General features: G+C 40.9%; 1 protein-coding gene and 1 pseudogene across 1 annotated transcript in view; both read right to left on the minus strand.

Moving 5' to 3' along the window:
• HEATR1 (HEAT repeat containing 1) overlaps positions 1-6053 on the minus strand; it is a 49053-nt gene extending 43000 nt beyond the window's left edge. Inside the window, exons 1-6 of the mRNA XM_046027273.1 lie at positions 5983-6053; positions 5524-5697; positions 4766-4982; positions 2297-2438; positions 1163-1264; positions 605-745 (exon numbers count right to left, since the gene is read on the minus strand). Of these exons, the coding sequence (XP_045883229.1) occupies positions 605-745; positions 1163-1264; positions 2297-2438; positions 4766-4982; positions 5524-5665 (744 nt within the window). The 5' untranslated portion in view covers positions 5666-5697; positions 5983-6053. The remainder of the gene's footprint in view (positions 1-604; positions 746-1162; positions 1265-2296; positions 2439-4765; positions 4983-5523; positions 5698-5982) is intronic.
• Positions 6054-13923: 7870 nt separating this feature from the next.
• Positions 13924-14892, minus strand: LOC123955605 (annotated as a pseudogene).
• Positions 14893-16806: the final 1914 nt, after the last annotated feature.

Consider the following 16806-nt stretch of genomic DNA (forward strand, 5'->3'; position numbering starts at 1 on the left):
TTCCTGAGCACATAGAAATAAGTCTCCTGGATGAAGGGAGGGATCTCAGAAGGTCTCCCAACTCAAACATCCACTATTTATGATAACAAGGGCCAATAGGCTCTTCTAAAGGCAAACACCGACGACTGTAAAGGAGACTTCAGAAACAAAACAGTGCCTGATTAAAGATAGTAATTTTGGGACACCAGTAGGAAGTGAAAGCAGTAATCCATGAGGGATCTGGAAGGGTGATAGGCAACAAGGCACTTGAGAAGAAGAAACACTGAGAAGTATAAGTCAGTCATTGCAAAAAGAATAAAAGAGCCTATGCCTTGATGAGATTTTTAAATTCATTCCTTTTCCAGTGAATTAACATGAATGCTAAAAAACCAGATCTGGAAGACAGCGGCAGGGCCAAATAGCCAACAGTAATTCTTAAGGAACCCTTATTAAGACCCCACTTTGGTTACATTTTTAAGTTGTTTTTTTTTTTTTTTTTTTTTACCAAAAAATTAAATCTTACCAACAACCAAATTTAAAATATTTATGGTCAAGTGAAATTTTTAAAAGCCAGGAAGTTGCTTCAAGTACAAAATAATCTACTTTACATATGAGCAAGACCAACCTTTTGGATGTATGGAAACAGCTTGGCAACTATATTATCCAATTTGTCCTCAGCAGTCACTAGAGCAGACACTATGGTAGAAGCATAAAAAGTTAAGAGCACCCTCAACTGAGCTGAACTCCCAGGACACTCAGCAAACACCTAGAACAAAAAAACACAAAGTACATATAAAAGTGGAAGCCCAATTAGATAAAAGTTTAAGAATATTTACAGCTCTCCTCAACTACTTCAGGCTGACATGTTTAGTTTTACCACATACAACATTAAATACACAAATGCAACAGTTCAATTAAATATGACAAGAATGAACAATCCTGACATTTTTAGACCATCTCTTTATTTAAACAGTCACTATAAAGAGAATTTGGCAGGAAACAGAATAATTTTTGTAGGAAAACACCTTTAGTGATACAAAACTGATCAAACTGCTCATGCTCTTTCACTTAATAGGAACTTCTTCAAAGTACAGTAACTAGGAAATGTCTTAGCAGGCTTTCCCCATTCCAAGCAAGCATCTTTTAATGGAACTATATAGTCATGCAACAAGATACTACTCACCTTCACAGATTTTGTCACCAGACTACAAATGAAATCCATGAATCCAAGATCTTTGTAGCAGTGGGTAATCAAAGTTCCCCTAGCTAAGGGCACTCCGTGTTGCTGTTACAGACAGAAAGAACCAACCATCGTTAAGGACATCCATCAACGATTATTATTTTTTAAAGTACCTACCATAGTAACAACTTCCTACTGGTTCAGCTCATAAATACAAAATATATAGTCTTTCCATACAACTTGTGGTAGATAGGAGAGTAACATAAAACTAAGCCAAGTTTAGAAATCCAGGAGGTGAGCAGCAAGGGTGCACACACTCAGCGAATACTGTCTACTTGTGTTTTGCATTTTGATTGTGTATTTACCTAAGTCTGTATTCTCCAAATGCTTTTTTTTTTAAGATTTTTATTTATTTGACAGACAGGGATCTCAAGTAGACAGAGAGGCAGGCAGAGAGAGAGGTAGAAGCAGGCTCCCTGCTGAGCAGAGAGCCCGATGCAGGGCTTGATCCCAGGACTCTGGGATCATGACCTGAGCCAAAGGCAGGGGCTTTAACCCACTGAGCCACCCAGGCGCCCCTGTATTCTCCAGATTCTTAATACCTCTCCTAGTTAGATTCGTTTTCTTCAGCCAATGTGACAGGCTCTCTCCGTTTTACAATAACACTAGTAACAGAAATAGAATACAAACACAAAACTTACACTGCTATTCTCACTGCTTATTAACATCATGCATGGCATGTACTGAGTGCTTAATAAATATTGAATAAATCAAAGAAAGGAGACTCTAAAATGAACTTTAATAGGTGAGTGGGGTTTGCATACCTGAAACAACTGTGTTTAGAGAGCATCACTGTGTGTAGAGTAGGGGCAAAAATGGTCTTCATGTTATTAGCAGAGGAAATAATGTGATAAGCTTTATCATGCTTGGCTTTCTCTTCCTGAACACCCTTTAGTTCAAGTGCTTTACATTCAAACTCTTAAACTGTATTTCTGATCACTGACCTCACAGCATGCAAGGTTAACTTTTCAATGGTCCTACAGTTTGTTAGTCTACTTTTGTCCCCATTCGTCCTCCTCCTAGCCTGAATTGCCACGCTCAATATTCAGTAAAACATGTGTCATTCAATAATCATACCTTAACTGGTGACAACCAAAACCATTTGTGTTTTGGATTATTAATTTTTAGGAGCTGTATAACCCGTACAAATATTCTTGTCTCATGGTATGGTAGAACACAAGCAATGAGGCTATCCTGATTATAAAGATGGATATGGAACCTGGGGGGAGAAAAGCAAACAATTCAAACTGACACAAAACCTACAAGCACATATTTCCTTACATGTCCAAATTGTTTATCAATGAATTAAAACTACTAAGAATAAATATCAGTGAAAACAAGCTCATAATTATAAGATAAAGGGCATTAAATGATAACTATTTTGCAGGATTCGGTCAACTCTTATGCAATAGTATTTTTAATATTCAATACCAAAATTTACATGCCATTCACTTTCAGCTTTTTTTTTTAAACCTATTATTAAATTAATAAAACTGTGTGATCACTGTGGTCAAACCAACAGAAAAGCAACTGGTCAACTAGGCAGCAAAGCTTGGCTCCTTCCATGCTCTAAAGTTCAGCTTCCTCAGCTTCCCTGATTATCAGAATTCTAAAACCAGAAGATTGATGAAAATCACGTTACTTTCTTTGAATTTTAAAAAAAAAAAAAATCTGTTACATTACAACCATACATAATTTGTCCCTGAACTTTACAGAACTTTGTACTGGCTCCTCTACCATAATAAGTGGTTCATTAATTACATCAGATACATTAAATCCTTTCTAGCCTTGAAGACCTAGCTCAAATATCTCCTTTTTCAGAATGCTTTTCCTAATTCTCCGAGTGAAGTGATCCCTCATGTCTGTCTAAACAGATGCTACTTTCTCATGAAGCTTCTCTCTACCTCAGGTAGCACAACACGCCCCAAACTTTGCATACACCTTGATTTTAAAACAGTAACCAAGGGTGGCCTACTCATCTTGTATCGAACTTAATGTCTGCTTAGTAAATAAGTTACACAAATACGAGTATTCCTTACACTAATGATCTACTGGAGAGGGGAGATTAAATGCTAGAAGAAAAAGGGAAATATTACAGACTTACTGTTTTTCGTCTGATGACTCTAATGTTCTGATAATCAGAAGACCCAAGTTAAACTTATGTTTTCCCAATGACTCAATTTCTTCCAGAAGGGAAATCACTTTATCCCCATGTCTCCAGTTAATGACATGCAGGTCTTTCTACTTTTTTTTTTTTTTTTTTTTTTAAAGATTGTATTTATTTATTTGACAGAGAGAGATACAAGTAGGCAGAGAGGCAGGCAGAGAGAGTGAGAGGGAAGCAGGCTCCCTGCCGAGCAGAGAGCCTGATGCGGGACTCGATCCCAGGACCCTGAGATCATGACCTGAGCCGAAGGCAGCAGCCTAAACCACTGAGCCACCCAGGCGCCCCAGGTCTTTCTACTTTTAAAACATATTACACAGGGACCTGGTTGGCTCCGTTGTTAAGCGTCTGCCTTTTGCTCAGGTTGTGATCCCAGGTTTCTGGGATCAAGCCCGGACTCCCTGCTCAACAGGAAACCTGCTTCCCCCTACTTATGTTCCCTCTCTTGCTGTCTCTGTCAAATAAATAAAATTAAGTAAACAAATACACAAAACATATAACACATGGCAGAATAAACAAAACTGTCTAAGCTGTGATGTGATGGAAATTAAGTGGGAATATAAACTGAGTATACTTACTAAGACAATTTCCAGAGGTTAAAAGATTAAACAATTTTGGAAACAATTTTGTGTCTCAGCTTACTAGCTGCATGACATAGGTAACTTAACTATACCTCAACTCTTTATATTGTAAAATGGGGACAGTACAACTATCTTTCCATAGGAATGCTCTAAGCACTGGGTTCATGCAAAGTGCTTACCGCAGCACCTGGGACAAAAAGTTCAATTCACATTATCTATTATTATTTTTCTTAAGTTACAGTATTTTAGAGGAAACTAGGTGCCTCTTCTCCAAGCACTGGTTTTGTTTTTTCAGCAACAAAGTAGTTAAGAACACCTTTGCTCCAAATACGCAGTAATAATTTGTAACGGTAAAGTAACATGAGCTCCTTAGAACTAATGAAGTTGGCCTATTTTCTTTTCTTTCTTTCTTTTTTTTTAATTAAGGAGAAAGAGCACAAGCAGGAGAAGCAGCAAGCAAAGGGAGAGGGAGAAACAAGCTCCCCATGGAGCAGGGAGCCTAATCTGGGGTTCAGTCTCAGGATCCGGGGAGCACGACCCCAGCTAAAGGCAGACAATCAACCAACTGAGCCACGCAGGTGCCCCTGAAGTTGGCCTATTAACTCAAGATCTCTAGGAGTTCTAGTTCTATCAACAGAAGTGAGTTTAATGGGGACATGCTTATCTTACCCAACAGACATGGTGTTAATCTCTTAATATATCTAATTTCTCAGCTTTAAATCGCTTAAGTGCTCTCAATACTTTTTTTTTTAAAGATCTAAGCTGTTAGCTCATAATTATTTCTGTAATTTTATTGGTTACCTGTGAATCAACCACTCCAGACACTTCTGTGCTGGCTTCAGTAGGAAGTAAGGAGACAAGTGAATAAGGAATAATGAAATGTTTTCATCCAACTGCTTGTTCACTGCTTTGGTCTGAACGCTGCGCTCCAACGTTTTTGCTAGCTGGCTGAACAACGGTGCCTCAAACTGCTCAAAGGAAGGGTCGATCCCCAGCAGCTCTTCCAGGCCAGTGCATCCTAGGAAAAGGCCAGCTGATTTAACAATTATCTGCAAGCAAACTCATCTTACCTCCCTTTACAATTTCACTTAACCCCAAAATCTCTGTATTCTTTTAGCAGGTATAATTGTAATACAGTCCCAAACATAGATTTCTAATTTTCAACATAAAAAATAAATCCTATCTCCCTCACTAAAAACAGGAAAGTTCTGCAGGGCAGAAGCCACTCCTTTAAAAACAAGCAAACACCTTTCAGTAACTAGGCCAGTCCTCCTAGGGATGAGGAGGATTCCTCCTGGAACCCAGTCACGGCCTCCAGGCTTTTTTCAGCGGTTCTTCGCTTTACCCATTACTCAACCTCCTTGTTTCTTCAATCTCTGAAATTCAGGTAGCCGCTACCTACATACATTTCAAGCATCTAGCACATTGTTATTTGTTATTCTCTATCCCTGAACAAGTTAGAAACTGCTAAGAAAGAGGGAGAGTCAGAAGAAAAAACGACACACCAACATCTACAAAACAAATGCTTCAGAGCTCTTCTTAGTTCACGGCTAACTCACCGATCGCGAAGGCGGTGTCCCTGTCGACGGTGGCCGCTTCCTTGGGGTCAAACAACAAAGAAGCAACTTCATCTCTCGATAACAGACTGCGGTCACTCTGAGGGAGGGCGAGTCTCTGGAGTTGCTGGGCTAGGGACGTCATCTCTCACGCCGGCGGATTCCTAAAAACACAGGCTAGGAAACCAAGCCACTGTGAGAAGTCTCCAGGAAAAACTACAGAGTGGCTTAACTACAGGCCCCTAATGCCTCACATACAAGTAACTTTCCTCGCACTCGGCGCTGTCCCGGACACACACCGCCTGCCCCGTGACTCTCGGACTCCAAGGTGCAGACACCACAGTTAAAGCTCTCGGGGCCGCGCTACGGCATTTTCAGCTCTTGATTCCGCGACGCTCGAAAACCCGCGGTCACCTCCCCCTCTGCTAGTATATCGTCTACTCCCCTACGGTTGCTGCTCACCGGGAACTTCACTGCAGGAGGCGCGTACAGAGTAACCCGCCTTCACAGCAGTCCGCACATGGTACCCAAGCGGCCGGCTCTCGCCCGGAAAGCCAGAGCACGCTTGAGGAGAGCTTCCGGTTTCAGGCACTACGGCAAGAGAAGAGGTACAAGCTTACCAGAAAGGCGAGAAGATGACTCCACCTCCCTGCGTCGAAGCCCCACCCCTTCGCCTGACGGGGGTCAGGCTTACGCTAAGTTTCTGGGTCGCCTTGGGCTCCCCAGCTGCGGGTTACCCGTCCGCACCGTGCGGTTTGCGCCTGAAGGGTTCAGTCTCAGGGCGAGCCGTTTGTGAGCATTAAGGATCTGTAACTGGAAGCATTTATTAAACATGCATTTATCCAGCCTTTACTGTGCACCGGCAGATTCGCCCCGGGGTTAAGAATGTGAGCTGCGAAGTCACGTTGGCTGAGCTCAAATCCCGGCGCTGGCGCCCCTGTGCTGTGTGAGCTCCACCGAATTACTTCATCTCTCTGAGTTTGTTACCTTCTTAATAAACTGGGGAAAGGCGGAGAATTTCAGGAGATGAGATCGCGCAGTGCGCGCCTGCTTGTCACCACTTAGTGTTCCTGGAGAGCGCATACTGAATTTTTTTTTCTTTTAAAGTTAACCCTGTTGAGATACAACTTACCAATCGAACTAACCACCTCCGTTCAACAGTTCTACGAGTTTTAACAAATGAAGATGTAACTATCTCCCCAGTCAAGACACAGAACACAGAGTTTCCGTGGCCCCTGAAAGTTCCCCCTTTGCCCCTTTGCTGTGATACCCATTCCCACTCCAGGCCCCAGGCAGCCGCGGGGTCTTGGCATCATTAAAGATTAGTGTTGCTGAAGAGTGTCCCATATGGCTATACCACTGTCTGTTTCCAAAGCAGTGTGGTATGTGCTACAGATGGGGGCTTCTCTCCAAGAAGCTACCCAGGGCGCAGGAGTGTTGGATATCCTAAACCTGTTCTGGGTGCATTCATTTCTCTCAGAACATGGAACTTTTCGGTGCCAGGGTGTTAGTCTTTCAATAACCTTCTTCCCTGCAGCTTGTTGGAAACAGTTACAAATTTGGGGGCTCTCTGCTTCTATACTCAATGCATATTCTCTGCTTTTAACACAGTCTTTTGTTCTTGTTTTACTTCAGCAACATTCAGAACAACCTAAAAATCTCTAAAGTTATTCCTACAGATAGTTAATAATCTCCTTTTTCATGTGGTGTTAATTGCCTTAAGAGGATAACAGGATTTTTAAAAATTCTGGTGGTATCTACTTTACCCACACAAACACATCTCTCAGATTGTTTTGTCCTTATGTGTTAAAGAAATTTTACCTTTATAAGAGCAATCAGCTTAGGGAGAAGTTAAAGAATAACAAGAAATGAAAAATCAGTACCATTTTATCCACAAGACAAATTTGCTTTTTTCACGTAAAAATCCTGAATATATATTTTTTTTCTTTAAAGATTTTATTTATTTATTTGACAGAGATCACAAGGAGGCAGAGAGGCAGGCAGAGAAAGGAAGGGAAGCAGGCTCTCAGAGAGCCTGATGCGGGGCTTGATCCCAGGACCTGAGCCGAAGGCAGAGGCTTTAACCCACTGAGCCACCCAGGCGCCCCCTGAATATATATTTTAAAGCTTTATAAAAAAAAAATGAAAAGAAAAAGAAAAGTGCTAAAGGTGTTTGGTTCAATTCTTTGTCAACCAAGAAATAATTCAATGAGAATTCGAGCAAACAGGCATTTATTTGGGCAATGAGAATTGCAATTCGGGAGAGATTCAGGTAGGAACTTGAACGTTCCTACTCTGAGGAAGACGAGAGGAGAGAGAGGTAAAGTTGAAAGGTCCTGAGTGCTGTTATCCTTTAGGCCCTCTATGCAAAATAGGAATTGAAAGTATGTTAATTAGGCTTGATTGGAGTAATAGATAAATGAAGGGTTGAAACTTATCAAATCAAGTTGCCTCCTTTCAAAGTGAAGAACTTGAAAGATTCAGGTGTCACGATGAGGAGGGAATTAAGCCCAGGCTGAGGGCTGCAGCTGGCAAAAAGTTTATGGCACCTGGACACCTGGGTGGCTCAGTGGGTTAAGCCTCTGCCTTTGGATCGGGTCATGATCTCAGAGTCCTGGGGTCGAGTCCCGCATCGGGCTCTCTGCTGGGTGGGAAGCCTGTTTCCCCCATGCCCCTGCCTGCCTCTCTGCCTGCTTGTGATCTCTCTCTGTCAAAAAAAAAAAAAAAAAAGTTCGTGGTTCCTCCATTGAGGATGTTCATAAATGTCTCCTCCTTCATGGTCTTTCCACCCTATTTAAAAGAACTAGGCTTAGCTAGTCTTGCTTGCTCCATTTTGAAATATTTTATGCCTTTCTATGTCAGCTCCAATGGTATATGGTGCCATGTTGAATTTTATTTTGAAAGTAAACTAGGAAAAAAAAACAAGTCAGAGACTCATTTTATATATACATATATTTATGTGTATGTATAGGCATTTTATATATATTATATATAAAATATGGGTTTATCTAAATATATATGATATAAACTATATATAAAATATGGGTTTATTTTTAAAAATACCATGATCTTGAATTACATCTTTTCCTCCATTTTAGGAGAATTTTTAGATATGTTCCTGATTGTGTTACGATTATCTCCTCCTTGGTTTTTGTGATTATATGCCTATCTCCTGGTTTGATTATTCAGTTGAGGACCAGAGCAAACTTACTTTCTCAGTTGTTATTCGAATTTAAAATATCAGTTGTCTAAGAATCCTTTTCATGGCTTTCGCTACTTTACATTCATTAAATCCACAACTTCAGCTGTAGCTGATAAATATTTCTTGATGCAAGGATAAACATGGTTTTCAGAGACGGTATTTTCACCATATGCTCTTTCATCTGATGAGGGATGTCATTACAGTAGAGTGATGAATTCTGTTCCTCAATTCAATCACTGTTTGAGGCAAGGACTCTATTCCACCCCACAGTTTCTAAGAGTGATCTGAATGAATAAGTTGGTTTTTTGTTCGTTTTGTTTTTTTAAGGATCACAATCAGGCAGAGAGGCAGGCAGAGAGAGAAGGGAAAGCAGGATCCCCCCTGAGCAGAGAGCCCAATTCGGGGCTCTATCCCAGGACCTTGAGATTATGACCCAAGCTGAAGGCAGAGGCTTAACCCACTGAGCCACCCAGGCACTCTGGGTAAGTCGTTTTTTAAAGGCTATCCTCCCTCCTTCACCCTACCCCTTTTAATCCCCAGTATGAATACTTTGATTCATTCCATGTATACTTTATGCCAGGCTAGGCATAGAGTGGTGAACATGGAACCTATATTCTACCAGGAAGAGACAAGCAGTAAGCAAATTGATAAACCAGAAAAGCATCAAGTAATGTGGTAAGTATTCTAATGACACTACTACAAAGCCATGTGTTAGGGGTGACCGAGAAAAGCCATCATTAGTTTGAGTGGTTGGAGAAGGAGCCTCTGAGGAGGTGACATTTAAGCAGAGAGCTGAATGAGAGGTCTTGATAAAATGAAGATCACCTCAGACAGGACTGATCTTGACTTCACGCCACTCCAGTCACAACAGAGCATCTTTCTATTCATCAAACAGACCAAGCTTGTATTTTCTCCATGGCATTTATGACTACCTAGAACAATCTGATTTGCTTGCCTATTTATTTTTTGTGTCCCCTCTCTTGAATACTGTCTTCATATAGGCTGACATGAAATCTGCTCCTCAGATGGTGGAAGCTGGGCAAGTGTGCAAATAAAAACCCACCTACCATTGGTCTAAATATTTATTTTTTAAAAGATTTTATTTATTTATTGACAGAGAGAGAGCGAGCGCACAAGCAGAGGGAGTGGCAGGCAGAGAAAGAGGGAGAAGCAGACTCCCCTGATGAGCGAGAAGCCCCATGTGGGGCTTGATCCAGGACCCTGGGATCATGACCTGAGCCAAAGGGAAACGCTCAGCTGACTGAGCCATCCAGGTGCCCCTAATTACTTAAAAGTTAGGGGCACCTGGGTGGCTCAGTGGGTTAAAGTCTCTGCCTTCGGCTCAGGTCATGATCTCGGGGTCCTGGGATCAAGCCCCACATCAGGCTCTCTGCTCAGCAGGGAGCCTGCTTCCTCCTCTCTCTCTGCCTGCCTCTCTGCCTACTTGTGATCTCTGTCTGTCAAATAAATAAATAAGCAAAATCTTTTAAAAAAAAATCTAAATCAACCTAATACACTGTTAACTCCTCCTCCACTGTTAACTGTTACAACCACTATTTTTGACAAGTAAACATTTATAATGACAAAATAAAAATGTTTGTATATAAATGAAAGACGACAAAATATAAAAGATGACAGTACTTAATTATTGTTATCTATCTGGGTATAATGTTGATTGGCTGATGATTTTGAATGAGTAATAAAGACATATAGAGCTAAAAAAGAAGAAAAAAAGACTTGTAGAGTTAATGCATTCCATATATATTTATTCCATAAAATTTTGCCTTCATTTCAGCAAAATTACCAATCATGTTATTTCACCCAAATTTTCATAAATTGTGTTCTATTGACAAAAATGATTAAAAAGATTAAAAAATAAAATTTCATTCTATTCCAAGTATACAAAAATTGAATATATTTTCATAAAAATATAAATTAAGTAAAAGGCCAATGCATTTTATTTTTCACTTGCTTTCAACATTTATCTTTTTTCTTTTCTTTTTTTTATGATTTTATTTATTTATTTGAGAGAGCAAGAGAGCACACGTGAGAGAGAGCACAAGCAGAGGGAGTAGCAGAGGGAGAGGGAGAAGCAGGCTCCTGGCTAAACAGAGAGCCCCATGTGGGGCTCAGACCCAGGACCCTGGGATCATGACCCAAGCCAAAGGCAGACGCTTAACCAACTGAGCCACCCAGGCACCCAACAGTTATCTTTCTTTTAAGAAGGCAAAATATATTATAATTAATGACAAATTTTTAAATATTTAAATATTTAAAGATTAAAGCTGAAGTTTTATTTTTTTTGTAAATATTATTACCTTATTAAATATTTTCCCAAGGGGCACCTGGGTGGCTCAGTCAGTTAAGTAAGTGCCTGACTTCAGCTCAGGTCCTGATCTCAGGGTCCTAGGATGGAGCCCCCTCTTGTGCTCCCTGCTCAGTGGGCAGTCTACTTGTGCCTCTCTATCTCCCTCTTCCCCTTCCCCTGCTCATGTTCTCTCTCTCTCTCTCTCTCTCTCTCTCTCTGTCAAATAAATAAATAATTAAATAGACAGATAAATTTTTTGCACAAAAAATTGTGAGTTGATTATTCAGAAGCTTGTCATTCAGTGTCCCTCTAGTTGCCAATGTATAGAATCTGTATTACCCTTCATTCATGTTACATTTATTTCTACCTTTTTTCAAATTTATGTGTCATATGAGTTATTTAATATTGTAAACAGTCTTGAGCTACCATATCCAATTGTTGAGAATACTTTGCTGGTTCATGAGTACATCCAGACCCATGAAGTGGAAAACAAAAGGAAACAACAAGGTACGTTTGGAACTACTTAGAAATAACACTTCATTATGCAGAAGTCTATTATGTTCGTGCAGTCTGAAAGGAAGAACGTGACAAGTTAATTACTTTATCTTTTCTTTCTTGCGTAAGCCCTTTTACATACAAATCTTCCTTACACTCTGACACAGGGTCCAGAAGCAGTACAACTCATACGTCTTCCCTGCATTCAAACAGGGTTTTCTTTTAGTTGGGGACACAAGACAAAAGACCTGCTTCCCTGACACTATTACACACAAATCAGAGATTGGATTTTTAGGCTCACAGGTTATGCCACAGCAGGGCTAAAAGGCAGATTTTGAGAGACAGCCTCCCACATTAAAAAAAAAAAAAAAGATTTTATTTACTTACTTGATAGAGAGAGAGAGAGAAAGACACAATGAGAGAGGGAATACAAGCAGGGGGAGTGGGAGAGGGACAAACAGTCTTCCCGCTGAGCAGGGAGCCTGATGCAGGACTCAATTCCAGGACCCCAGGATCATGACCTGAGCCGAGGCAGCCGTTTAATGACTGAGCTATCCAGGTGTCCCAGCCTCCCACATTTTTTTCTTTTAAGATTTTATTTATTTATTTGACACACACACAGAGAGAGAGAGAGAGATCACAAGTAGGCAGAGAGGCAGGCAGAGAGAGAGGGGGAAGCAGGTTCCCTGCTGAGCAGAGAGCCCTATGAGGGGCTTGATCCCAGGACCCTGAGATCATGACCTGAGCAGAAGGCAGAGGCTTAACCCACTGAGCCACCCAGACGCCCCACCTCCCACATTTTAAAGCAAATTTTTAAAATGTGTTTATGATACGTAGGGTGCAGATCTTACCCCGGTCCAAGGGTGGTCTTGAAATCAGGGCTTTCTCATGCTTACTTCTAAATCCCTTCTCTGAAGTAACATGCCTGGGGTGTGGTTGACAGTAAATATTTATTGGCTGAACAAATACGTGTAAACTGTCTCTGTATGTATCTGCTTCCTGTTCAAGAAATGTATATCAGAATGTAAGTAAATGAAAGTAGTATTGTTATAGGAATGACTTAAAAATATTCTAAAAGTATAAAAGTAAGTTATTCAGAAGCTTCCAATTTTTTCTTGTTTGTACATTATTTGCATCATGTATCACAACACATGGAACACTCTCTACCTGAAAATATATCCATTAGTGAGAAATGAAATAAGATGTATGTAATGAGCAATGTCAGTCCAGCATGTGAAATTTACACTTTAGTCTAGTGGCAATGAATACATGATAGTTCAATAAACCAAGAAGTTAAATATTTGTTCTTCCTATTTTGTCCCAGGCAAGGTTATTACATTATTATTAATTTGAATACTTGTGGTCCTGTCACTGGAAATGGCAATTATTTTTCTGGTTATTTTGAAATGCAGTCAAGGAGAACCGGGAATTTAAAAGGAAAAAAAAAAAAGGATTTGGCGAGCCATTAGAATAAGTACCTGATATAGCTCTAGGAACCAGCAGATGGCACTGAAGCATTTTCCTGACCCCAGAAGGCATTAAACAGTATCCCCAGGAAATGTGAACCAGCAGCTTTAGAACTTTTTAAATTTGAAAATTATATAAAATTATATTAATATTGGTTCATGTAATTTCTGATATATTATTAAAGGCAATAAAAGGAAAGCCTTTAAACATTTAGAGACCCACAGGATTCAAAAACGTTTAGATTTTCATAGTAAATGAGAATTATTCGGTCATCTGTTTAATAAACACACGAAACTGTAGGTATGGGTGTCTTGAATCCCTTTCTCCCGCCCCACCACATTCTAAGTTAATTTCCATTGAATGTTTGCTAGGGGGAGATTTTTGTGTTGAATAGGGTCCCAGAGAAGTAGAGAACTGGGCGGTGAAGTAGAGACCTAGGAAAACCAGCAAGGAGAAATTAATAGAAACATAATGACAAAGAGTTATGGGAAAATCCAGGAACGTTTAGATGATTGGTATGGAGGGGAAGGATTCAGCTCTCTGTGAGTTGGCTTTGGAGAATTTGGGGGTAGAGAAGCGGTTGGGCAATAAATTGAAGAAAAGAGCAGCTCCATGTGAGAGATGGTATTGGATAGGAAGTAACCAGAGAAAAAGAATTTAGACATTTTCTTTGTGTTACATTTGTATTCTCCTTTTGGTATTCTTCTTTTTTTGGCTGGGTAAAGTATACTTTATTGATGGTATATGACACAGTAGGTCTCTCTGAGACATTGCACCCCCCCCCCTTCTTCAGGGGTCTGGGAAGAAAACTGTGTAGTAGAGGTCAGGAGATTCTCAGCATGTTTGGGATGAGCTGGGGTGAGAACTCTCCAGCAGCTGAGGGCCCCTCTCTTCCTCTTGCTCTCGCTGGGGCTGGTGGTCCAGGCGGCTGTTACTCCTTGGAGGCCACATGAAACAGAAGTTCTGCCACCCTGTTGCTGTAGCCAAAGTAATTGTCATACCGGGAAACGAGCTTGACACAGTGGTGGCTGAGAGCAACCAGCCCTAGCACTGAAGGTGGAAGAGTAGGGGCCCCTCTTGAAGTCACAGGAGACAAGCCTGGTCCTCAGTGGAGCCCAGCATGCCCTCGAGGGGACTCTCTGATGCCTGCTTCACCACCTTCTTGATATCATCGTACATGGCAGCTTTACCCGGGCGGCAGGTTGGATCCACCACTGACAGGTCAGGGGTGGGGACACAGAGGCCATGCCAGTGAGCTTCCCATTCAGCTTACAGATGACCTCACCTACCTCCTTGGTGTCCGTGGAAACAGGGATGATGCTCTGGATAGCCTTGAACTTCCCAGAGGGGCCATCCATGGTCATCTGAGTGGCAGTGATGGCATGGACTGTAGCATGAGTCCTTCCATGATGCCAAAATTGTCATGGATGACCTTGGCCAGAGGGGCAAAGGAGTTGGTGCTGCAGGAGACATTGCTAACAACCTTGAGGGAGCTGTCGTACTTCTCATGGTTCATGCCCATCACCAACATGGGGGCATCAGCAGAAGCGACAGAGATGATGACCCTGTTGGCCCCACCCTTCAAGTGAGCCCCAGCCTTCTCCATGGTGGTGAAGACCACAGTGGACTCCATAAAACACTCAGCACCAGCATCACTCCATTTGATGTCAGCGAGATCTCACTCCTAGAATTTGGAGTTGGAGTTTCTGTTGAGGACAAGTTTCCCCATTCCCAGCCTTGACTGTGCCATTGAATTTGCCATGGGTGGAATCATACGGGAATATGTTGAGGTCAATGAAGAGGTCATTGGTGGTGATATTATCCACTTTTGCCTGAATAAAAAGCAGCTCTGATGATGGTGTTCAACATAGCCAAATCCGTTTACTCGAACCCTCACCATCGTGTCTCGGGGAGGTGGCTGGCACTGCGCCAGAAGATGCCCCTATTTGTCCAATGGGGAGGAGCAGAGAGCCTCCCTTTGGTATTCTTTTTTTTTTAAAGACTTTATTTATTTATTTGACAGAGAGAGAGAGAGAGAGAGATCACAAGTAGGCAGAGAGGCGGACAGAGAGAGAGGAGGAAGCCCCCATGCGGGGCTCGATTCCAGGACCCCAAGATCATGATCTGAGCCGAAGGCAGAGGCTTTAACCCACTGAGCCACCCAGGTGACCCTCCTCCCTTTGGTATTCTTAAAAGATTTCTCTGAAGATTTCAGTTTATTTTCTATATGGGAGCCGGACTAATATTTTTTTGTAGTATAACTATGCTGTATCTAGTTTCAAGACTCAGTAAGCCAGTTTAGTTTAATGTGGGTTATTTAAGTATTGCAAATAAAGAAATGAAAATACCATTATCTACCAGTAACATGATTAAACACTTAGAGAAGCCAAAGACTCAGTTCTAGAGACACATGGATATAGTATGGAATATAGGAGACTAAATAGGCACGAGTATAAGCACATAGACACACACTTACATGCATGTGATGTCCATAGGTTTTTTTTTTTTTTTTTTAAGATTTTATATATTTGACAGAGCGAGAAATCGCAAGTACGCCAAGAGGCAGGCAGAGAGAGAGAGGGGGAAGCAGGAGGCTCCCTGCTGAGCAGAGAGCCAGATGACACAGGCCTTGATCCCAGGACCCTGAGATCATGACCTGAGCAGAAGGCAGAAGCCCAACCCACTGAGCCACCCAGGCACCCCTGTCCATAGCTTTTTATCTGTAATTGTAGGAAAGCAAACTGACAAAATAAGGACCCATTTCCAGTAACAACACACAGACACTAAGTACTTGAGAGAGAAATATATACGATCTTTGTGAAGAAACAATAAAAACTTCTGAAAAATTAACTCATTTGAGTGAGTAGTAAAGATTGATAGGTATATTACACTCCAGGATAAGAAGACAAATATTATATAAAATGTCTATGTGTCATCTCCAAGTTAATTTACATATATAATTCAGTCTTAAGAAAAATCCCAGAATGGTTTTAAAGATTTGATAAAATGTTTCCCAAATGGATGTAAAAGAATAAGTATAACAGAATACTTTTAAAAAATTCTCAGAGGGTGGGGCGCCTGGGTGGCTCAGTGGGTTAAAGCCTCTGCCTTTGGCTCAGGTCATGATTTTGGGGTCCTGGGATTGATCTCTGCATGGGGCTCTCTGCTCAACAGGGAGCCTGCTTCCTCCTCCTCTCTCTCTCTGTCTGCCTCTCTGCTTACTTGTGATCTCTGTCTGTCAAATAAATAAATAAGATCTTAAAAAAAAACTTAAAAAAATAAAATAAAAATTCTCAGAGGGAAATTTAATGGAAAAATATAATACGGTAGATTAGCGTTATCAGGTATTAAAAATATATGACAAAGAAACTCCAGGTAAAAGAGTATAGCTCTGGGGCAAAAATGAGTAATAGATCCACAGTACCAAAGAGCTAATCCAGAAATGTTCCCCAATATATAGCACAAGGTAAATATCAAAGACAAGGAAGAAAATATTCACTAGAGTTGATGTTAGGGTAGGTAATTTGGGTGGAGTAAAAAAAATCAAAATAGATATTCACTTCAATCCATACACAAGAATTAATTGCCAGATACCTAAAGAAATCATAGTTCTGAACAGAATGGAGTCATCAGGGACCATAGTAACACTCCCACTGGAAACAACCAAAGCATGGACAAAATGTAAGAAACAATGTTATGTTTTTGTTTTTTAATTTTTTTTTTTTAATTTCTTTTCAGTGTTCCAGAATTCATTGTTTATGCACCACAGCCAGTGCTCCATGTAAAACAATGGTTTTAAAAACACTGTGCGTCA

This window comes from Meles meles, chromosome 13, assembly GCF_922984935.1.
Source record: "Meles meles chromosome 13, mMelMel3.1 paternal haplotype, whole genome shotgun sequence".
Taxonomy (NCBI): domain Eukaryota; kingdom Metazoa; phylum Chordata; class Mammalia; order Carnivora; family Mustelidae; genus Meles; species Meles meles.